General features: G+C 45.3%; 1 protein-coding gene across 5 annotated transcripts in view; it reads right to left on the bottom strand.

Moving 5' to 3' along the window:
* Positions 1–23490, bottom strand: part of LOC146050559 (receptor-interacting serine/threonine-protein kinase 2-like) — a 75626-nt gene that overhangs the window by 49170 nt on the left and 2966 nt on the right. For 3 of the 5 annotated variants that reach the window (XM_083167626.1, XM_083167629.1, XM_083167630.1), the window contains exons 3-12: positions 22329–22468; positions 21192–21241; positions 17438–17602; positions 15758–15867; positions 11292–11346; positions 11112–11194; positions 9363–9417; positions 9182–9264; positions 8141–8195; positions 7965–8047 (exon numbers count right to left, since the gene is read on the bottom strand). In XM_083167626.1, the coding sequence (XP_083023752.1) occupies positions 7965–8047; positions 8141–8195; positions 9182–9264; positions 9363–9417; positions 11112–11194; positions 11292–11346; positions 15758–15867; positions 17438–17602; positions 21192–21241; positions 22329–22468 (879 nt within the window). Of the gene's footprint in view, positions 1–3844; positions 4672–5010; positions 5042–7964; positions 8048–8140; positions 8196–9181; positions 9265–9362; positions 9418–11111; positions 11195–11291; positions 11347–15757; positions 15868–17437; positions 17603–21191; positions 21242–22328; positions 22469–23490 lie in introns of those variants that run through there. The other 2 variants (XM_083167627.1, XM_083167628.1) reach the window with 2 other exon arrangements.

Genomic DNA, 23490 nt, shown 5'->3' with positions numbered 1-23490 from the left:
CTGGTCTTTATCACCGGCCAATCAGCTCCTACCTGTGAAGTTACAGGGTTGGTTTGTAAAATGACAGGTAGAAGCTGATCTACCCCTGAGTTCCACTACCTCTAATGGTAAGGGGAACTCAGTTCCACCTCCACCACAGCATTGCACAATAATTCCAACAGAAAATTCTGTCCCAGCAGCTTCCTGTTCTGGCACGTTGTATGTTATCTCATGCCATCCCCACCGCTGAAGGCATTATGGGGGTTATTCTGGTTCACTCCTTCTGGCAAATTCCTTCTTAAATGGACAAAACCATGTGCAGTGTAGGGGGGGGGGGGGAGAGATGTAAAATGTGCAGAGAGAATTAGATTTGGGTGAGTTATTTTGTTTCTCTGCAGGGAAAATGCTGACTGTTTTTTGTTTTTTTTTACACTGCAATATATATCTCACTTTGAAGTAAAACCCCACCCAAATCTAACTCTCTCTGCACAAGTAACATCTACCCCCATCTGCAGTGCACATGGTTTTGTCCAAGGAATTTGCCAGAAGTGAACCAGAATAACCCCCTATGTGTTGGCATTATGTGTATAAGCAGTACTACTGTGGGCATTATGTGTAAGCGACACTACTGTGCGCCATACATGCATACTATGTAGCATAACTTGAATACAGGGCAATAATGTGTATCATAATGTGAATAAGGGAGACTACTTTGTGGTGTAATATAAATCAGGGTGATTACATACGGTGTAATGTAAATAAGATTGTGGTACTGTGTGGCATATTTTGAATTGGGGATACTATTGTAAGACCACTGTCTCTTTATAAAGTATGGGAGGTAGGGCACAAATTTTGTAGTTTGCAGTTGTGCCCAGAACCCTGGCACTGGCCTGGGCTCCACGTGATGGGGGATGGGGAGGGGGGCTTCAGTGGCAGGAGAAATTAGTTCCACCTCCTCTCTGGGACCACTTTAAGACCTGTCTATAAGAAATGGGCAGATTATACTGTGATCTGTTGGGCCTGCTTTATAATACCCAAACAGATAGGTTAGTAGCCTGGCTCATTGAAAGAACACTTGTCAAAAAAATCATGCAGCCTAGAACCACTGACCTGAACGTCTAAAGACTTGTTCAGCAGAACATTGCTTGGCTTCAGGTCTCTATGGATAATCGGTGGATTTAGAGCGTGATGGAGATAATTCATGCCCAGAACCACCTGATGAATAATCTGGAACCTCAATGACCATGGGACTTCACAAATGTTGTGGAACAAGGTGTGGAGGGATCCATAGGGCATGTATTCCATTACAAGGCTGTATCCACTGCGCGCTCCTTCCCGTTTATCGTACACGCCCAGGAGATGGAGCACATAGGTGTAATTCGCTCTGCTCATCATTTCCCGCTCTCTCTCAAGATTGCTGGAATCAGCGCTAGGATAAAAGCAGAACATCAATACAACTCAGCAAAGAGTATAAAACGTCAACAGGGGAAACCAACCCTGTGTCAGGCCTGTTACTTAGGGTTTCAGACCTGATCGCTGGGCTGCCTGTTTTTGGAGCCCCCCTTTCAGAAAACACAAGGTTTCTGCACCCAAATAGCTGGCAGCTGTCAATCAGTAATACAGCCTGCGATCACAGGCTGTCACTGGCTGTGATCGCACGGTGGGCTCACACATACGCACTGTGCACCATACAATTGGGTCTGAATTAGGCCCCAGGGAAGGGTAGGGTTTATCCATGGAAGAAGAGGATATACAGTAGCCCAGATATAGAGGCGCGTGGGTGATGGGTTGCAACACTTTGCTCCTCTTTATTGAGGATCCAATGGAGCAGATCCGACTGATGTGATGCACTGTAAAGTGAGTAGGGTGGCATTGTGCCCCATAACCCGGGTAACTGTCCAGCTGGGCTCCTCGAAGGCAAAATGACCATCAGCCAATGTCGGGCACCCTATGCAGGGGGGATGGGCTGCGGCCAAGACATTTCCCTGTATATGTGCCTCTGTCTGTATAAAAATGGTGATCTTGGCTGCTGGGTTCTCCCCCGTGGGGTGTCCAGAACATTAGAAATTGTTTCCCATAAGCTGAGAACACGGTATTTATTAGTATAACACATTCCCAGGATCATGGAAGCAATAGTTAGAGATAATTACTTGCAAATCTGAATAGCACCTGGATAGACCCTTAATATCACTTTTACACCAAAGCAATGATTTTCCCAGGCTCAGGGCTTGGTGTAAATGGGTTTACACCCATTGAAAAGCTGGAGGTAGGGTGGTAGATTAGATGAGATGCTAGATCTGAGGTGGTAGGCTAGATGAGAGGCTAGAAGGTGGGTGCTAGGCTAGATTAGAGGCTGGAGGTTGGGGGGTAGGCTAGATGAGAGGCTGGAGGTGGGGTGGTAGACTAGATGAAAGGCTGGAGGTGGGGTGGTAGGCTAGATAGATATATCATCCTTGCATTCTGTATTGAAATGGCAGTCCAGGTCTTTTTACGTACATTTAATCAGCCTCATTTAAATTAATACATTAATATTGCAAGACAAAGTATAAAGGCATGGCGCAATTGACGGATTGTCTGATCCACTGCTTTCCGCATTCAATCACCATCATGACTATTAGGAAGGCTACGGCCATCTAATACCTCTTTCACACTAGCCTAAATTCCCAGATTGTGCCAGAGAACAACCTGCAAATAGCGCTGGTGTGTAAGGTCCCAGGCCAAAATCCCACCAAATGGAGCAGGGTTGTTACCAAGTTCTGGGGTCCTGGCTGGTGTGAAATGGGTAGGGGTACTCACCTGGGTTGCCGGTCCTCGTGCGTGCTGTCAGACGGGAATCCACACAGGTGGTGGACGCAAATGACAGGATGTGGTGGAGGTGATGTGGTATGCAAGATGAGAGGCTGGAGGTGGGTTGAAAGCCTAGATAAAAGGCTGGAGGTGGGGTGGTAGGCTAGATGAGAGGCTGGAGGTGGGTTGATAGGCTAGATGGAAGCCTGGAGGTGGGGTGGTAGGCTAGATGAGAGGCTGGAGGTTAGGTGGTAGGCTAGATAAGAGGCTGAAGGTTGGGTGGTAGGCTAGATGAGAGGCTGGAGGTTGGGTGGTAGGCTAGATGAGAGGCTGCATGTGGGGTGGTAGACTAGATGAGAGGCTGGAGGTGGGGTGGTAGGTTAGATTAGAGGCTGGAGGTGGGGTGGTAGGCTAGATGGAAGTCTGGAGGTGGGGTGGTAGGCTAGATGAGAGGCTGGAGGTGGGGTGGTAGACTAGATGAGATGGTAAAGCTGAGGTGGTAGGCTAGATTAGAGGTTAGAAGGTGGGTGCTAGGCTAGATGAGAGGCTGGAGGATGGGTGGTAGGCTAGATGAGAGGCTGCAGGAAGGGTGGGAGACTAGAAGAGAGGCAGGAGGCAGATATTTTGCACATCTTTCACAGAGATGTTGGCACACAAAGGGTTAAGAGAAGGTCTTTCATTGGTCAAGGGTCAGTTGTCTCCTCTTCTGATTGGTACAGTAAGGATGCACTGGGCCTTTGTTCTAGGCTCGTCATTATGTTCAAGGGGCCCCATTGTGCAACTGGTTCAAACTGGTCAACATCTGTTCCCTTTTACACGTAGCAATGCATATGTTTTATATCTATAGTCCATAACTTGCGAATGATTTATGCTGCTGTTTCCAAACAAACACCTGGAGCGCTGCAAGTGAGACGATAAACACACAGATACCAAACATGAAGGAAAAAAATAATGTGTTTTAACATTAGACTATGTGAAGTGCAATTTTAAGCTAAATGACTATATTTTATTATTTGGGAATATGAGCATGAACCTATGTATGTGTAACATTATGACTATGATTGGCATACACATATTCTCTCACTTTCCTCAGTGCGCCCTTTACAGAAATATGCGAACGCAAATGGCGGCCATTATACACCAACGTTGCAAAGATGCAATCCGACTTCCACAGTCTAAGCCACACTGCACATAAACAATGGTTGCGATGAGTATTTTATTGCAAAGTGATTGACAGACAGGGCGAGTTTGAGGACGGTAACAGAGAAGGGGGTGGCTTAAATGCAGGTTGTTTTGGAAGCATATGACAACTTGCAACTGCCAGCGCATGAGGTAGGAAGGCCCTGCTCGTGAGAACTTGCAATCTAAAGATAATGTCTGGTATATTATAACTTGCTGCCCTCAAATAAAAATATTATTGCTGAACACACTTGACTTGGGATGTGGGATGGACTTTGATCAACGATGGCAACGTACGGTAATCAGTTGCGGCTTAGTGTTCGTCTTCCTCTTCAAAGTATGAAAATATATTTGAGCCTTTTATTCCACTCAGTGGTGACACTGACTAAGACAGTGTAAGGTCAGGTAGTGATGTTTCCAGCTGTCTTCTCCTCATTTAGGGCCAGCTTAAGAGACGAACATAGTCCTAGTCCTTCAGCGATCTCATCAGCAAGGGATAGTGAATCTTCATGAGCTGTAGGAACTCATGGCAGCTTTCCTTTCCATTCCTTATGATCATACGCAGAGTCTCCCTGACATGTTCCTGGGTCCAATCTTGCTGACTGCCAGGTATCAACTCATCCATTGTCTCTTCTGTTATTAAACCTCTAGAATAGAAGTCATTTAATATAAGGCTGAGGTTGGGTTTACTGCTAACAAATTTAGATAATTTTGTTCGTAGGAATCCTGTGGAGGAGAAAACAGTTATCAATACTTTGATATGGCATAAACATATTTACAAAAGTGGTATAGAGGAAATTAAAAAATAATTGGTGCATATTGCAGTGGCACATGCAGGGGGGGGGTTGACATACAAAAGCACTGCACATTAACCTTCATCTCAGTGATCAACAGTGGCGGCTGCTGTCCATGGGCTGTGGCACAGGCCACACACAGAAGGAGGGGTGGGTCTAACACATAGAAACACCTGCACTGTACGGTTGTGCTACATTTTGGCTATTGTGTCGGTGTGAAAGGACTTCTACAGATAGGTCATTGGCTTTAGGGGGAAAACATATTTCTTACCTTCTGGATCGTGCTCTTGTTCATTGTGATCCTAAATAATGTAAAAAAATATATATTTATAAGAGCTTGGTAAATATGGTAAGGGGCATTAAAGGCATTAATATGATAGATATCTATACCATCATACGCCCCAAGTTTCTCTGGAACGCAGTCTCTATAATACCCCAACCATACCCCAACCATGGCCTTATACATTGTGCCATATACCCCAACCATAACCTCATACCTTGTGTCATATATCCCAACCATAACCTCATACCTTGTGTCATATATCCCAACCATAACCTCATACCTTGTGTCATATATCAGAAACCATAATCTCATACCTTGTGTCATATATCCCAACCATAACCTCATACCTTGAGTCATATATCCCAACCATAACCTCATACCTTGTGTCATATATACCAACCATAACCTCATACCTTGTGTCATATATCCCAACCATAACCTCATACCTTGTGTCATATATCCCAACCATAACCTCATACCTTGAGTCATATATCCCAACCATAACCTCATACCTTGTGTCATATATCCCAATAATAACCTCATACCTTGTGTCATATATCCCAACCATAACCTCATACCTTGTGTCATATATCCCAACCATAACCTCATACCTTGTGTCATATATCCCAACCATAACCTCATACCTTGTGTCATATATCCCAACCATAACCTCATACCTTGTGTCATATATCCCAACCATAACCTCATGCCTTGTGACTTTTCCCCCAACCCTGACCTTATACCTTGTGCCTTATACCCATACTCTAACCTCATACCTTGTGCCTTATACCCCAACCTCATACCTTGTGCCTTATACCCCTGTAGCCTATAGCCCTGCTGCAAAGCCACCTGGAACTTCCACAGAACACTCCAGGCACACATGCCTAAGCCTAAGGACATTCCAGTAAATGCTCTGCTCCTCCTGGAGCCAGTAGACTTACCCTTTGAAGTAACATAATTATGTATATCATGTGTGTGTTGGAGAGAGGGGATTCCCAAGGCTGGCAAAGGAAGGAAAATATACATCCTTCAGTAGTGTCTGTGTAGTCGATGTGCAAATGTACCTGGCTTCTCTTTGCAGAGTGTGTTATTTTGTGAACCACTGGGCAATACTCAGGTCCTAGAGATCAATTATGGGCAGTACTGCTCTTGAGGAGACTGGACTGGATTCCTAGTACCAGAATACATTGACACTCTTGGTCGTTTTTGAGACATATTTTATCAATGCTTAGCTGAAGGATAGGAGAACCACAAGGAAGACTGGATAAGCAGTTGTAACACTCGGAGGGTGGGATGATTAGATTGGGGACATTGCTATTTAGCGCTGTCACAGTAAGGTGGAGATGGAAGTGAGGCAGCTGGACAAATAGAATTAAAGAGACATGGGGCAGTAGATGCAGAGAGCAGTACATTCAAGAAATGTTTTTTTTTTTTTGGTATTAATTAGATGACCATAAGTTTTGAGATGGAAGAGAAGGTGCCAGTGGAGAGGAACAAGCCTAAGGGGTTAACTACGTTCTGAAAGCATTGAGAATCCAGGATGAGATAGACAGCAATGTAGGAACCAAATCTTCAGTAACAGAAGAGAAAGAAAGTGGGCAGGTGCATTGAGAAGGTAGATGTATGAGGGTTAACCAATCACCTTGTGTAATGACAGAAACTGACTGGTTGCTTTGACCAATGACTTCACTTTATAGCTTTAGAAGGCTCCGAACTTCTAAATGGTGTACATTTCGCCTATGAAATAGGGCATTGTTCAACTTAATGGATATAGGGTGTCATAGTGGGTGTGGATCGTATTGTCGACCCGACTTAGGTCGGCAGTCATTAGGGCGACACCGTTGGGTTGACAGGCAACTAGGTCGACATGGGTGAAGGTCGACAGGTGTCTAGGTTGACAGGTCGTGAGGTCAACATGTTTTTTTTCACTGTTTTTGACCCGAATGTCGACACAGTCGACATGGACACAGTTGGAAGTCAACCGCAGCCCCTCACATCGCTCGCTATGCTTCGGGCACGGTGCCTCGCTGCATTCGGCACACTATTTTATTCTCCCACCACGCCCTAGTGGATGGTAGGGCATGAAATACCACCTCTCGGCTCGACGGCTCAAAAAACATTGAAAAAAACCCATGTCGACCTCGTGACCTGTCGACCTAACTCATGTCGACCTAACACATTTGTTGACCTAAATCCATGTCGACCTAAAACCATGTCGACCTAGACACCTGTCGACCTTCATCCATGTCGACCTAGAACCCTGTCGACCTTGTTGCCTGTCGACCCAACAGTGTCGACCTAATGACTGTCGACCTAAGTCGGGTCGTATACGACCATATCCCATAATAGTAGTGAGTAGATAGTACTGTATAGTAAGAACACACACTTTTTGGACAGCAGATCAAGCAATACCGGTCAAGGTCAATGAAGGGAGAGAATTAATAATGGCACAGAGACTGAAACACTGAAAGAGTAATGGCGCATGAATGGATTCAGCACAAAGGTCTAGCATTGCAGAGTACATAGGAAAGTAGAAACTGTGGGCACTTGGGTGGGGAAATGTCCTCATTAGCCAGAAGCACGTGGGTCAGAATGAGCATGGGAAGGTTGGTGAGTGTATAGTTGCAGTAATATGGGTGCATGATGCTGATCATTTCAATTTATTGGCTGAGGAAGTAATTCAAGGTATGGAAAAGCTGGTATGTTAGAAGAGGTAAGTAGGAGGGATGATTTTGAGTATGTAGAGGAGCAGTGAGAGAAAAGATTATGGGCTAAAAGTAATAGGTCGCCAAGTTCTGGAGGTTCCGGATATTGTGTATGTCTGCCCGGTTCACCTTGTAACTGCTGTGGCTGACTCGGGGCTGTGAGCAACATTGCCGGAACCTCAAACATCATCTTTAGCCCACATACTGGCCTACTTGCCGCTGTAGTACATACTGTACCTGTGGCTTGTCTGGAGTTCCCGCTGCTCCTCTAATTTGATCAATACCTTCTTGGTTAATGTTTATTTTCCAAGTCTTGGCATCTAAAACCAGATAGAGGTATTACAATGTGATCAGCTTTGGGACATAAGATTGTTGTAAAGGGAGCAGGGTACACAACATCTTCGCTCACTCACCTGGGGGGTTAGTTGTATGATTCGGCTTATTTCTGCCATCCAGGGTGTCTCGGTCCTGTAAGGCCAACAGGAGTCACTTCAAAGGATAATCAAACAAACTAAAATATTTGTGCAACAATACTACAACATTCACATACGCCTACAAGGTTATACAGCCTTGTGTTGAGATGGAAGAGAAGGTGCCAGTGGAGAGGAACAAGCCTAAGGGGTTAACTAAGTTCTGAAAGAATTGAGAATCCAGGATGAGATAGAAAGCAATGTAGGAACCAAATCTTCAGTAACAGGAGAGAAAGAAAGTGGTCAGGTGCATTGAGAAGGTAGATGTACGAGGGTTAACCAATCACCTTATACAATGACATAGACTGACTGGTTGCTTTGACCAATGACTTCACTTTATAGATTTAGAAGGCTTGGAATTTTTCAATGGTGTACACTTTGCCTTTGAAATAGGATGTTGGTCAACTCAATGGATATTAGAGTGTTATAGTAGTGAGTGAGTAGATAGAAGACAGATTTGTTGGTCAGAAGATCAAGGAGTATGGGTCAAGGTCAATGAAGGGAGAGAGTGAATAATGGCACAGAGACTGAAATACTGAGAGTAATGGTGCGTGAATGGATGGTAGCTTGTAGCACACAGGTCTAGTATTGCAAAGCAACTAGGAAAGTAGGAACCGTGGGGGCTTAGATGGGGAAATGTCCTCAATGGCCAGAAGCATGTGGGTCGTATGGTGGTATGTTGGTGAGTGTATAGTTGCCGTAATATGGGTGCAAGGAGCTGATCATTCAAATTATTGGAGGAAGTAATTCAGGGTATGGCAAAGCTGATATGTTAGAGGAGGTAAGTAGGAGGAGGAGGGATGATAGTGAGTATGTAGAGAAGCAGAGAGAGAGAAGATTATGGGCTAAATGTAATAATTTGCCAAGTTCCAGAGGTTATGAATTCTGTGTGAGTTGCTGGGGCTTTGAGCAACATTGCCGGAACCTCAAACATCATCTTTAGCCCACATACTGGCCTCCTTGCCGCTGTAGTACATACTGTACCTGTGGCTTGTCTGGAGTTCCTGCTGCTCCTCTAATTTGATCAATACCTTCTTGGTTAATGTTTATTTTCCAAGTCTTGGCATCTAAAACCAGATAGAGGTATTACAATGTGATCAGCTTTGGGACATAAGATGGGTGTATTGTAAAGGGAGCAGGGTACACAACATCTACGCTCACTCACCTTGGGTGTTAGTTCTATGGTTTGGCTCTTTTCTGTCATCCAGGGTGCCTCGGTACTGTAAGGCCAAAAGGAGTCACTTTAAAGGATAATCAAACAAACTAAAATATTTGTGCAGCAATACTACAACATTCATTTACGCCTACAAGGTGATACAGCCTGGTTCGGGGTTGGATGCAATTCACATCGCAGTTGGGACTTTTGGAAGCAAGAGACATGGGATGATGGGGGTTATTTTGGTTCACTCTTTCTGACAAATTCCTTCTTAGATGGACAAAACCATGTGCACTGCAGTTCTGCAGTTTTTTTTTTTATATCTGCCACCACACCTTTTATATCTGCCCCCCCCCCTGCAGTGCACATGGTTTTGTCCATCTAAGAAGGAATTTGTCAGAAAGAGTGAACCAAAATAACCCCCGGTATGCTAATGTGTGCATATAGAAACCTTTTGTGGTCCACCGCTGCACCCTAAGGCGCAGCATCATATCACTCTACAAAAACACTGGTCAGCTGAGTGAGCCTAAGGCTACTGAGATTGGCCAATGCAGCTCCATTGCCAAGAGTAGGAAAGATGCAGACTCTGGCCTGGGCAGTATCCGGATGTCTTAAAGACAATGTTTAGGTCACCATCAAAGGTCACTATGCACAAGGTCGACAAATAAAAATGTCGACATGGGATTTTACTGATTTTCTTTTTGATTTTTTTTTTACTTTTCACATTGTTTCATCCACGTGGACTCCGAAGGGTAGCGCAAAAAAAATGGTGCTGAGAGAAGAACTTGTCCCTTATACCCCATATTAACTAACTATATAGGGGTGGGCATACTCAGCAACATTTCCATCTTTGCGGATGACACACAACTGTACAGGGTGATTCGAACAGACAAGGATGTCTTCACGCTTCAGAGCAATCTAAATAAACTACAGGAGTGGGCGAAAAATTGGAAAATTACATTCAATGTGGATAAATGCAAGGTTATACATCTTGGGAGACATAACCAGCGTGCTAATTATAATCTAAGCGCGGTGACATTTGGTAAATCATAACTGAAAAAGGATCTACAGTAGGAGTCCAAATTGGCAACAAACTGGGGTGTCGTGCTCAGTGTCATGTAGCAGCAAATAAGACCAACAGGATACTAGCCTGAATAAAAAGGGGCATGGAGACTAGGGACTCAAATGTAATTATGCCACTTTACAAGGCACTGGTTAGACCACACCTAGAATATGGAGTACAGTTTTGGGCTCCGCATTGCAAAAAGGATATCATAGACATCCAGAGAAGAGCAACCAAGCTAATACAAGGGTTGGAGAATTTAAGATATAAAGAAAGATAGGATAAATTAGGATTGTTTATGCTGGAAAAAGAGACGTTTAAGTGGGGACATGCTTAACATGTACAGAGATATCAGGGGCCAATGTAAGGAACAGTCAGGCACCATTTTTGCTTTGAGGAACTAGGACTAGAGGAAAGAAGATTTCATACTCTTAGAAGGAAACACTTTTTACGGTCAGGGCAATTCAATTATGGAACTCTCTTCCTGGTGATGTGGTGTCGGCAGACACAATAAATACATTTAAAATAAGGCTGGACAAACATTTATTGGTTAAAAACATCCAGGGGGGCAAACATAATTTGTTCAAAATTAAATAAAAATACACCACTCATATCTAGGAATATACCAAATAGACCATACTCTCTAACCAAAGGTTAGTTTTTTCCAGCCTAAATTACTATTATGAACTATGTACCTGTTGCGTGACTGGCGTTCCCTCTGCTCTTATAACTTGATCAAGAACTTTTTGGAAATTGTTTATGCTCCAAGTGCTGACGTCTAGAAACAGATAGAGGTATTACAATGTGATCAGCTTTGGGGCATAAGATGGGTGTATTGAGAGGGAGCAGGGTACAGGACATCCACGCTCACTCACCTGGGGGGTTAGTTCTATGGTTCGGCTCACTTCTGCCATCCAGGGAGTCTCGGTCCTGTAAGGTCAACAAGAGTCACTTTAAGGGACAATTAAGCAAACTAAAATATTTGTGCAGCAATACTACAACATTCATATAGTACGCCTACAAGGTGATGCAGCCTGGTTCGGGGTTGGATGCATTTCACATCGCTTTTGGGTCTTTGGAAGCAAGAGACATGGAATGATATGCTAATGTGTGTACAGATGTAGCGCCCCTCTTTAAGGCTGGGGCCATGCGTCGGACGGGGGTGTGGGCACACAAGATGCACACGTGCTCTGTTCCGACGAAACTCCCCATTGGTACGCCCCGTCTCCCGACGGTCGCTGCCGCCTACCCGCACCCCCCCTAACAATGGTTGTCTCCATGAAGTGGAGACGGGCAGGGTTTCATATCCCCACCACCGAGTGACTGAGACGCACGTGCCTGTGAGGCGCTCACGCGTCCAAGTCAGGAGGAGTCCCTCTCAGCCAGCACTTGCCAGCGGGGACATTCTGGTGCGCCCTGGAGCTGAATGAGAGGGGCTCCATCTGTATATAGAAACCTCCTGCTTTTGTGATCCGCCGCTGCACCCTAAGGCGCAGCATCGTATCACTCTACGAAAACACTGGACAGCTGAGTGAGCCTGAAGCTACTGAGATTGGCCAATGCAGCTCCATTGCCGAGGTCAGGAAAGACGCAGACTCTGGTCTGGCTGGTATCCGGGTGTCTTAAAGGCAATGTTTAGGTCACCACCAAAGGTCACTATGCACAAGGTCGACATTGACAAAAACATTACAGACAGAAAAGGTCAAATTAAAAGGTCAACATGAGTTTTTTGGGATTTGTTTTTTCATTTATTTTGAACTTTTTATATTGTCCATTATCATCCATGTGAACTCGTAATGGGAACAGCAAAGTGAGAAAGGGAGCCCAGAGCAGAGTGAGGCACCTGGCCGAAGCATGGTGAGGGAAGCGGTACACTATTTGGGAGTCCACACTCTCAGGTGATGACAATGACACCAAAAAACTGATGTCGACCTTTTCATGTATCAACTTTTTTGCTTGAGCCAACCTTTTGTCAATGTTGACCTTGTGCATGTTGACCTATTGCTGTATTGTCTGTTAGCTATATCACACCTGTCCTGGGCATTCCCAGTAAACAAGGTTGGCATGCCCACATTTTCATGAATGCTGCCCATCACTGCCCTTGGCCAGTGGTGGTTTCAGAAGTGGGGCTGCAGCACGGGAGGCACAGCAACTGACACCAATTGACATTCCAAACGGACTCACTGGCAGTTGGTGTTTCTCCCTTATACCCCTTATACACCAGAGCTGCGACCCGGTTTACTGCCGCTCCAGTCCGGACCAGGGCTTGGGGTAAAAAAAACAAAAAAACCCGGGTCCTGTTACCCGGTGTCCGACCCGGCAAATGTTCGGGTCAGACACGGGGCTTCCCCAGAGTTAGGGGCCGTGTAAATGGGTAACCCCGGTCATCCGACCCAGGGACCCATTTCCACCAATCAGGGAGCCCCAACCTCCAGACTGCAGCACCCTGAGGTCAGTCCGGAGGTTGGGCAGGGGCTGCATACAGTCTCCGCTGCTGTCTGCGGTACTATGCAGACAGCAGCGGAGGCTGGGTGAAGGTGAAAGGATGCCTGTGTGCAGCATCCATTTACCTCATGGTCGGCGTTGCGAGGGTGTCGGTTGGCAGGTTTTCCGGTGCTTGGAGATGATGTCATCTCCAAGCGCCGGCTCAGGGCACGACTTCACGGGCATGAGCAACTGCCGGGTCGCATCCGGGTCCAAAAACCAGGGTGCGACTCGGCAGTTTTGGTGTAAAAGGGGTATTATTTGAATATTGCTTTGTGCTGCAGCCCCACTTCTAAAGCCATCACTGCCCTTGGCCCACCCCCAAACAACCCCAACCTATCAATCATGCTGTGGCTTTGGGGCTGTGGCTTTGGGGAACAAAAGTGCTCTCGCACTGCTGAGCATTTCTGGAAGAAATCACGATCCCTTGCGGAATTTATCCATTTCAAATTCATTCTTTCCTCCTTCAGCTCTGCTCTTGCTCTGGCCAAGGAATCCTACTTTAAGTCTCTCATCCTTTCCCAATCATCCAACCCCCGCAGGCTCTTCGCCACCTTCAACTCCTTGCTCTCCCCCCCATCTCCAGCCCTTCTGTCCTCCATCATCACCGCTGATTTTGCTACCTACTTTTCAACCAAAATCTCCTCTCTCAGGACTGCCATCACTGCTGCCATGACTTCACCCTCTCCCTCCTCCCCTCCAACATCTCCACTCGCCTCCTTCCCACCCCTGTCCTAATTTTACCCCACCACTACCGCTGAAGTCCATTCTATCCTTCAATTCACTTCTCCACCTGCCTGCTCGATCCTATCCCCTCCAGTATTATCCGTCATCTCAGTCCGTCGGTCTGCTTTCACCAGGCTCACCTCTTTAATCTTTCCCTATCCTCTGCGATCTTCCCCTCCTCCTTCAAACACGCTCTTGTCTCCCCAATTCTCAAAAAAACAAATCTGGACCCCAACTCTCCATCCAACTACAGGCCCATCTCCCTCCTCCCTTTTGCCTCCAAGCTCCTAGAACATCTGGCCTATAATTGTCTCCTAAGCCACCTTACTGCTTACTCCATTCTAGACCCCGTTCCACCCTTTACATTCCACTGAAACTGCCCTGGCCAAAGTCACAAACGATCTACTATCTGCTAAATCCAAATGCCTCTTCTCTATCCTCATCCAGCTTCATCTGTCTGCTGCCTTTGACACTGTTGACCACCCTCTCCTGCTCAACACCTTCCGCTCCTTTGGCATCACTGGCACGGTCTTCTCCTGGTTCATCTCATACCTCTCCAATCGCTCCTTCTCCATCTCCACTCCGAGCTCCTCCTCTCCTTTTACCCTGCAGCCAGTCGGTGTTCTCCAAGGATCAGTCCTTGGCCCTCTCCTCTTCTCCCTCTACACCACCTCTCTGGGCACCCTCATCAGCTCCTACGGCTTCCATTACCACCTTTATGCTGATGATACCCTAATCTATCTCTCCTCCCCCGACCTATCCCCATCACTCCTGTCCAAGGTCTCCGAATGCCTCACAGCCATCTCAGCCTGGATGACCCAACGCTTCCTGAAACTAAACATGGCTAAAACTGAACTTCTAATCTTCCGTCCCCCGAACATCCCCCCTTCTCCCACTATCTCCATCAGCATTGGTGAAACCGAGATTACCTCCACCGCCCACTATCTCCATCAGCATTGGTGAAACCGAGATCATCTCCACTGACCAAACGCGCTGCCTCGGTGTCATCATTGACTCCTCCCTCTCTTTCACCCCCCACATTCGTGCTCTCTCACAGTCTTGCCGCTTTCACCTCCGCAACATCTCGCGCATCAGACCATTCCTCTCCACTGACGTGACCTTTCTGAGTTCTCTTTAAACTCCTTACCACCACCTACAAGGCTCTCTCCTCCTCCACCGCTCCTTACCTCTCTTCACTGATCTCTATCCACACTCCGTCCCGCCCTCTTCGCTCCGCCGCCGACCGCCCCCCCTGACCTCTCACCTAATCACCTCCTCCCACTCCCGTGTCCAAGACTTCTCTCGTGCTGCCCCCCTGCACTGGAACAACCTCCCGCCACCCATCAGGCTCTCTGATTCCCTTACCTCCTTCAAGCGCTCCCTCAAAACCCACTTCTTCCTCCTACCCTCTTTCGCATCTCCGATCCTGCCTATTCTACCCCTCCATCCGTTCCCATCCATTCCTACTTATCCTATTGTTTTTCGTTAGTCCACCCACCTCCTTTTAGTCTGTTAAACTCTTATGAGTAGGGTCCTCCTTCCTCACGTACTCACCCTACCTCTTTACCTCACCAGCGCTCCTGCCCTGTTCTTCCCTTCCTCTACTTCATCTTCAGTCTCCTCGACAATTTTGACACCTCCTTCAGAATTTATGCTGATTTTAGTTCTACCAGCTGTACCCCTATTTATGCTGTATTTTATCATCACACCCTGTACGTTACCTTGTAATTTGTTTTTTTGTTTGCTATGTACGGCGCTGCGGACACTTTGTGGCGCCTTATAAATAAACTAACTACTACTACAGCAACGGATCTATCATCCTGTGCATGAGCTGATCTTCTAACTTCACCTGAACCAGATGGCAAAATATTATTATTAAAGCAAACTAACAGTGTGTAGGGAGCTTCTGCATCAAGAGTTGGGAGGCAGTGGCGGATTCGGGGGGGGGGGGGGGGGGGGGAGGTTGCACCAGGGCGATTGTCTCCCCCCCCCCCCCCCTGTCATTTTGTTCTGGATCCGCCGCGTGGGTGGCACTGGACCGGAGCTAAACATCTAGTTTTAGGGGAGGGGGGATATAATTTTTATTTAGTAGGTACGGTCACAATGACAATCGCCAGGCTGTGTTATTTACCCTATCAGGCAGAGAAGAAAGGTTTTGGAGTTTATGTAAAACATCTTCAACATCACTTTGTATCTCCAGCCTGTACGCTTCCTGCATGTCTGGTGTTTTGGTAATGATTTCTGGAAATGAAACAGTAAATAGTCAGTGTGTATTAAGGGCGTCTTCTGCGTGATTACCATTGCTCATTAATCTTATTTAAATATGGTCTTACAGAAGTGCAACAGCCACAGATTTCGATTTGTTGGAGTTTAAAGCAGCTTTTTCATTTAAAAGATTTATTTGCTTAGAATAGCATCTGAAATACCATCTACGCGTGCATCTTACAGTCATTGTTCCCAGCTACCTTCTAAAAGACATAAAGGCTCCCTGATGGACACACAAAAATGTCTGACAGACACAATCACTCTGATAGATGGGTCAGTTATGGAATACCAGCAAGCTGAACCCCAATGGATTGCGGTAATATCCTCCCTACTCCTATGCCCAATCCTAACCCAACCCTCAAACAGCTTAATTCTACTGGTCCCCTCCAATAGCCTAGCATTAACTAGGGATGGCCGATGTTGAATGCTTTTGCCATCGATGGGGGTGAACAAGATGGTTTCCTTCCAGCGATGGCAAAGCATGAGTGATTTTTTTAAAATTATTACTATAAGGTGCAAGAACATGAAGTATCGCTGTGCCCCTCAACACCCTTGAATTCCCACCCCCAGGTTTTGATTGTCCCACAGTCAAGTCAGTCAAAGAACAAAGATGACCATTGAATAGCCGCTTGCAACATCGCGATCGATAGTGTCAATTAATGGTTACCACACTAATGTTATCTATTACCCTAACCTAACCATAGTGTGTAACCCTAACCCCAACTCCAGTACTTACCATCGGGATCCTGCTGTGGGTATACAGTCAGGATCCAGACTGCTCAGCTACATAGTTGTAGGCTCACAGCTTTATTATGTCATATGATGGTAGACGGAAAGAAGGGTTGTCATTAGGTAGACTGAGCTATAATGAATGTTCCGTATCCTCTCCGTTCCTACATCAAGATCCAAGGATGGACTGGAGCTCACAATCGTCCCTGGCACTCATTCAGTGAGCATGCTGCAGGGGGCATGGCAGTCAAAGTGCTGGAAGGCGGAGCTGCTTAGGAATGTAAGTTCTTGCGAGCAGGGCCCTCTGACCTCATGCGCTTTTCCTTTTCTTAGTAAATTCTGCTGTTCTCTGCCACACTAATAAGGTGTCCATGTTGACCGACATCAAAGACCCATGAAGAACTCACGTCAACCTTTTACTGTCATATCCATGTTGACTTTTTGTCATTGTCAACCCAGGTCCAGATTCATGTGTCGACATATTGCCTATCAACCTAATAATCCACACCCTGCGTTCAGTTGAACCTTGGGTAGCTAACATGACCTAAACTGATGTCAAAATTAATTTCTCAGCTCTCCTCTGTGTAAGGCTTCTCTGCACCCTAGGCAAAATTTTAAACCTACTCACCCCCCAACCCCACACTGTCAACACCCATTTTCCAGTCCCTCAAGTGAAAGTCTGGAAGTGGCGCCTTAGAACTTCCACAGTCGCAGCCTGCCTTAAGTACAAGGATGTATCACAGAAAGGCTGTCATAGGCCGACTCAGTGGCGCCCCACCCACCCCGCCTCCCCAGATGGGAAGCCGGACCTGCTTACCGGAGAAACTGGGTCGTTTATCGGGATTCCCATCCCAACATTCCTGCATTAGTTGCTTGGCTTTCTGAACCATCTTCTTAGATTCCCACTTTTCAACCAGTTTCATATCAGGCCTGTTGTTGGGGTTATTTACTAGTAACAACTGGACAATGTGATTGTCTCTATCTGGAACAGAAAATAAAAAAAATATTTAAAATACTGCAGAAAACAATATAAACGCCCATACACACTGGGTGATTCTGAGCTGAAAGAAGCTCAGTTTTGTCTTTTGAGCAAAAGCCGCCCAATTTGAACGGGCCAGCGATGAGCGGCGAACGCTGATGGTCGTACAACTGCCGGTATTACCAGCAGATGAGCGATGGGGTGGACGGGAAAATCTCTAAGAAGGGCAAAAATCACTCAGTGTGTATGCACTGAGCAATTTTCCAACAAAAAATCGCAACACAATCACTTTCATTCTTAAAACCTTTACTAAATTTACCCCAAAATATCTTTCGGGGCTATTCCATGAAGTCCCAAATGCAATCTGCTACTGCCACCTTCTGGTAGTGAGGAGATCTCTCAACAGTGAGGCTCTATAGGAGAATTCAAATTACCCCCGTTTACAGGGTTGATCCTCTTAGCTCCGAAGGGTGCGAGGTGCCATTCGGGTGCCATTCTTAAGCTTTGAACACTGGCAGTGGCACTCTAATTAAGCTGATCTCGCACCTAATCACCTGCACCCAATAGGATCGACCCATTAAGTGAATGGAACACCTGGCTGGACAGTTATCAGTCTCCTACCAGGGTTCAGGAGTGCAGGGCAGCCGAGAGGAATGGCGGGCCCTGGTAAAAATTTGGGGGCGTGGCCTAAGTGTGGGAAGTGTGGCCACCTCGTACACTTAGGCCACACCCCCAAAATGTTTAGTGGAGGGTAAAGAAAACTATAAAAACTCTAAACTCAGGGACAGCAGGCTCAGCATGAGCTCTCATGCTGTCAGTGAGATGCTCTTGCTGAGCCTGCTGTTGCTACCTGGGAGGGACGGAGGGGGAATCAAGGGGTCTGACCAGGTGGGGCCTCTCCAGCAAGCCTGGGCCCAGGTAATTAGTACCCCCCCCCCCCCTCTCGGCCGCCCTGCAGGAGTGCACCGGTCATCCAATGCCGGCAATGTCTGCAAAAGCAGCCAGTACCTGCATTGGAGAGGTACCGGGAGCCAAAGGGCCCTGATAAAAGTGGAAGCATTGCATGGAATTAGAAAACCTCTTTATGGTGACATTAACATTTTATAATCAACAGAAAAGCAATTATAGTAACAATGAAAGTTAGAATAGAAAACAGGAGGCGTATGCTTAGCACATACAGTACAGTGCTCCCAGGGCTAGATGTATCAAGTTTCAAAAAGCGATAAAAAATGGAAAGTGAAAACCACCAGCCAATCAGTTCCTAATTACCATTTTTCAAACCCAGCCTGTAACATGACAGTTAGGAGCTGTCATAGTTTACTTAGTATTAACCAGCATGCGTTCGTGAAAAATCGATCATGCCAAACAAATTTACTAGGCTTCTATGAGGATGTCAGCAAAAACCTTGATTATGGAAACGCTGTAAACGTGGTCTTCCTCGATTTTGCTAAAGCTTTCGATACAGTGCCACACAAGAGGTTGATAAATAAAATGGAGGACGTGGGATTAGGGGTAACAATCTGTAGATGGGTAGGGAACTGGCTGTGTAATAGAGAACAGAGAGTGGTTGTGAACAGTGTAGTATCAAATATGATACCAGTACTAAGTGGAGTGCCACAGGGTTCAGTTCTAGGGCCCATTTTGTTCAACATTTTTATTAACGATATTGGGATGGGGTTACTCAGCAATGTATTCATCTTTGCGGACGATACAAAACTGAGCAGAGTTATTAAATCATCAGAAGATGTCGCCACACTTCAAAATGATCTTGACAATCTAGATGAGTAGTCAAAAAAGTGGAAGATGAGGTTCAATGTGGACAAATGCAAGGTCATGCACCTTGGGAGACATAACCAGTGTGTTAGTTATAAAACCTAAGCGGGGATGAATTGGGTAATTCAGTACTCGAAAAGGACCTAGGAGTCCAAATAGACAACAAACTACAGGGTGTAGTGCTCAATGTAATATAGCAACAAAGAAGGCCAATAAAACTCTAGCATGTATTAAAAGGGGCATGGAAACTAGGGACTCAAAAGTAATTATGCCACTGTACAAAGCATTGGTTAGACCTCACCTTGAATACGGAGTACAATTCTGGGCCCAGCACTATAAAAAGGACATTATAGAACTGGAAAAAACCCAAAGAAGAGCAACAAAGCTTATTAGGGGAATGGAGAATTTAAGCTGCAAGGAGAGATTGAGCAAATTGGGACTATTCACACTAGAGAAGAGACATTTAAGGGGGGATATGCTCAACATGTACAAATATATCAGGGGACAATATAAGGAACTGTCAAGCACCCTATTTACTGCAAGGAAGGAATCTAGGACAGGAGGGCATGAGTTTAGATTAGAAGATAGAAGATTTTGTTCCCTTAGAAGGAAAAATTTCTTTACGGTCAGAGCAGTCAAACCGTGGAACTCTCTTCCTGGTGAACTGGTGTCGGCAGACACAATAAATACGTTTAAAATAAGGTTGGACAAACATTTATTTGTTAAAAAACATCCAGGGGTACAAATAAGAATCATAATCTGGCTTTAAAAATATCAGAATATACTATATAACAAGGGATAAGCTATTAAAACCTAGGTTGAACTTGATGGACGCAAGTCTTTATTCAGCCTTATCTACTATGTAACTATTGGCTGGTGGTTTTTCACTTGCCACTTTATCACTTGTTGAAGTTTGATACATCTGACTCCCAATGTGGGTAGTAAGGGAAGATTATGGCTGCGAGTCTAGCTGAAGTGTCATCTCCTATGACTTGCCAGGCACAGAAAGTGGGAGTAGATAAGAGTCATAGGGCAGTATTCAATGAGAAAAATTCTCCGTGTTTTATGGAGAATTTTTGCTTTTTTCGCCTTGGACGGAGCATTTTGCTCTCCAAAAGTGAACCACCCTATTCAATGTGAAATATTCGCCAACTTTCTAAGTGATTCTCGCCGTCTCTCTCCGTGTAGAAATTCTCCATCTTTTGATGGAGAGCTGGAATGTGAACTTTTAAACTAAAAGGGTTTTTTTTTTAATGTTGATGTAAAAAAATCAGTTTTTTTTTTTTTCTGTGAAGGGGCATGTTTTTTTTTATTCATGTGCTTATAGCACATGAATATATATTTAATTTAAAAAAAAAAATTTAATTATTTTTTTTTTTTTTACACAGTGCAGTCAGCAGGGGGCCGGAGCGCTCGAGCTGCTCATTAGATATTCATATATTCACTGCACCCGATCGTTAATATGCACGATCGGGTGCAGTGAATACTGGGTCCCCCGCTGGCTATAGGGGGGGGCAGCCTGTGATGCCTGGGTCCCGGGGAGCCCTCCTCCCCTCCACATTCCTCTGGAGCAGCCAGGGAGACTTTAATCTCTCTGGCTGCTTCCGTCCCCCGGCTCCCTGAAAGCTCCCTGCCGCGGACGCTCGTCCGCGGCAGGGGTTAAGACTCGCCGCGAGTGGCGGCGAGTCTTAAATACATTGAATAGTGGGAGCAGGAGGCTCCGGAACAGGGAAAATGCATGGCGAGAGAAAAAATCTCTCGCCATGCACAGAGAATTTTTTTCATTGAATACTGCCCATAGTGGAGAGGTGGCACATACCTTTGTAGGGTTCACAACCTGACAAGACTGACCAGACTAATATGGCAAAGCTGTAAAACAACGGGAGAGGGAGATAATGACGTGAGAGGTGACTGCGAATAAGGTCAACACACTTGTAATTTCCAGGACCGGTTATACACAATAGCCAAAAAAATTTAAAATCCAAAATTTGACATTAAGGGTTTTTTCCTTAAGAATGTGTCGCAATACACCTGGTTCTTTTTCCAAAAAAGTATTTTAATCTTTTGCAGTTAATTTTTAATTTTTAAAAACTTTTTTAAAAAAATGGTCTACATTGAATGTTGAGCGATGTTAATATTCTTATTCTAAAGTGACTCACCATTGGATCTGCTACTAGTGCTAGGGCTGTTGAGCCCGACTAGACATTGGACTCTATGCTGATTAATATGATATGCAACATTTCTGTCTATCTGTGTGCAAATGAAAAAAAAAACTGCAAAAGCAGCGGAAAAAAAAAACACCCAGCGCTAGAAAAGTCTCATGGGACGGGAATGCAGCGCATGTGTATTGCCGAAATCACACTGGTCCCAGGATATTGGAATCTATTACATGTAACGCAACCAGTAGAACCAGTGTCAGTGGCGTGTACTGTGACAGTTGCACTCTGCAGCCACATTGCTGGTTCAGACAGAATACAGCTCTCCACCTGAATTTGGAGGTGATTACAGCTGATATATTTCTTTTCATAACACTAAAAGGAGCCAACGCAGCCTAACGCTTCAGTCGTCCCTATCACGAACCCCGCCGTCCAAACCTAACTCTCCCTCTGCCTCTCAGCCTAACACTAACTCCCCTTTTAAGTGCCTATTCTTAACTCACCCTTCCCGCAGTCTAACCCTACCTCTCCCCTGCAGCCTAACCCCAAGACCCTCCCCTAGGGCCAGATGTATCAAGCTTCAAATAGTGATAAAGTGGAGAGTGATAAACAACCAGCAAATCAGCTCATACCTGTCATTTTTCAAACCCAGCATGTAACATGGCAGGTAAGAGCTGATTGGCTGTCTTTTTATCACTCTCCATTTTATCACTTTTTAAAGCTAGTGCCCCTAGTGCCTAGATATAACCCCCTTATTCCCCAGCCTAATACCCCCCCAATGAATATTCTACAAACCTCACCTGTAAACATCAAACTTTTTTGTTGGTGTATATCTGTGTGTGGATTGGAGGGCCTCCGGAGGCATATAAGACACGGTACCAGCACATGATACACTTGAGGAGACTGAATTTTCATTTTTGGCAAGGCCAAAGTCTGTAAGCTGAAATGAGAAAGGTTTACAGTATGAACAGACCACAGTACGCATTTAGAGGTGGTGCGCAAAGGCGTAACTACCATAGGTGCAAGGGGTGCAGCTGCTATGGGGCCCAGAGCTGAAGGGGGCCCATCTTTCCTGTCTAAGTAATATGTTTTACATACATTTATCACCATCAGTTGCTAAATAGGGGGCCCTTACAAACTTTTGCTATGGGGCCCACAAGTATCTAGTTACGCCCCTGGCGGTGCGGTTAGTGGTGGGATGTACCGCACAAGGATGGTGCATCCCGCGCCATGTCAGTTCAGTACTTATATATATGACGTACAGTAATTGCAAGTATGGTGTAAAGATAGGGTATCTTTCTCCAAGCTTTGATACATATGCCTCATATATATATATATATATATATATATATATATATATATATATATATATATATATATATATATATATATATATATACATATACATACACACACACACAGTACAATACCAGATTATCGACCCATTTTACGTCGTAGTTTCACTTTGCTGGATCCGCTATCATTCACAAGCTTTGTGATTATTTATCTGATCTATAAGCAGGGGTTAAAGTGTGGGAGGGAACGGGCTGGAAATGAGGGGCATATTTATTAAGCTCGGTGAAGTGATAAAGTATCTGATCTTTATCACCGGCCAATCAGATCCTAACTGTGAAGTTACAGCTTGGTTTGTAAAATGACAGGTACAGTAGAAGTTGATTGGCAGGTGATAAAGACCAGACACTTTATCACTTCACCGAGCTTAATAAATCTACCCCTGAGTTCCACTACCTCTAATGTTAGGGGGAACTCAGTTCCACCTCCCACCGCAGCATTGCACAATAATTCCAACAGAAAATCCTGTCCGAGCAGCTTCCTGTTTTGGCACGTTATGTCATGCCATCCCCACCGCTGTGGGCATTATGTGTATACTGTATGCAGTACTACTGTGGGCATTATGTGTAAGTGACACTACTGTGCGCCATATATGTATACTGTGTAGTG

Source organism: Crinia signifera, chromosome 12 (assembly GCF_055691185.1).
Source record: "Crinia signifera chromosome 12, ASM5569118v1, whole genome shotgun sequence".
Lineage (NCBI taxonomy): Eukaryota > Metazoa > Chordata > Amphibia > Anura > Myobatrachidae > Crinia > Crinia signifera.
The sequence above is the reverse complement of the archived record's forward strand: the minus strand, read 5'-3'. Positions and strand labels throughout refer to the sequence as shown.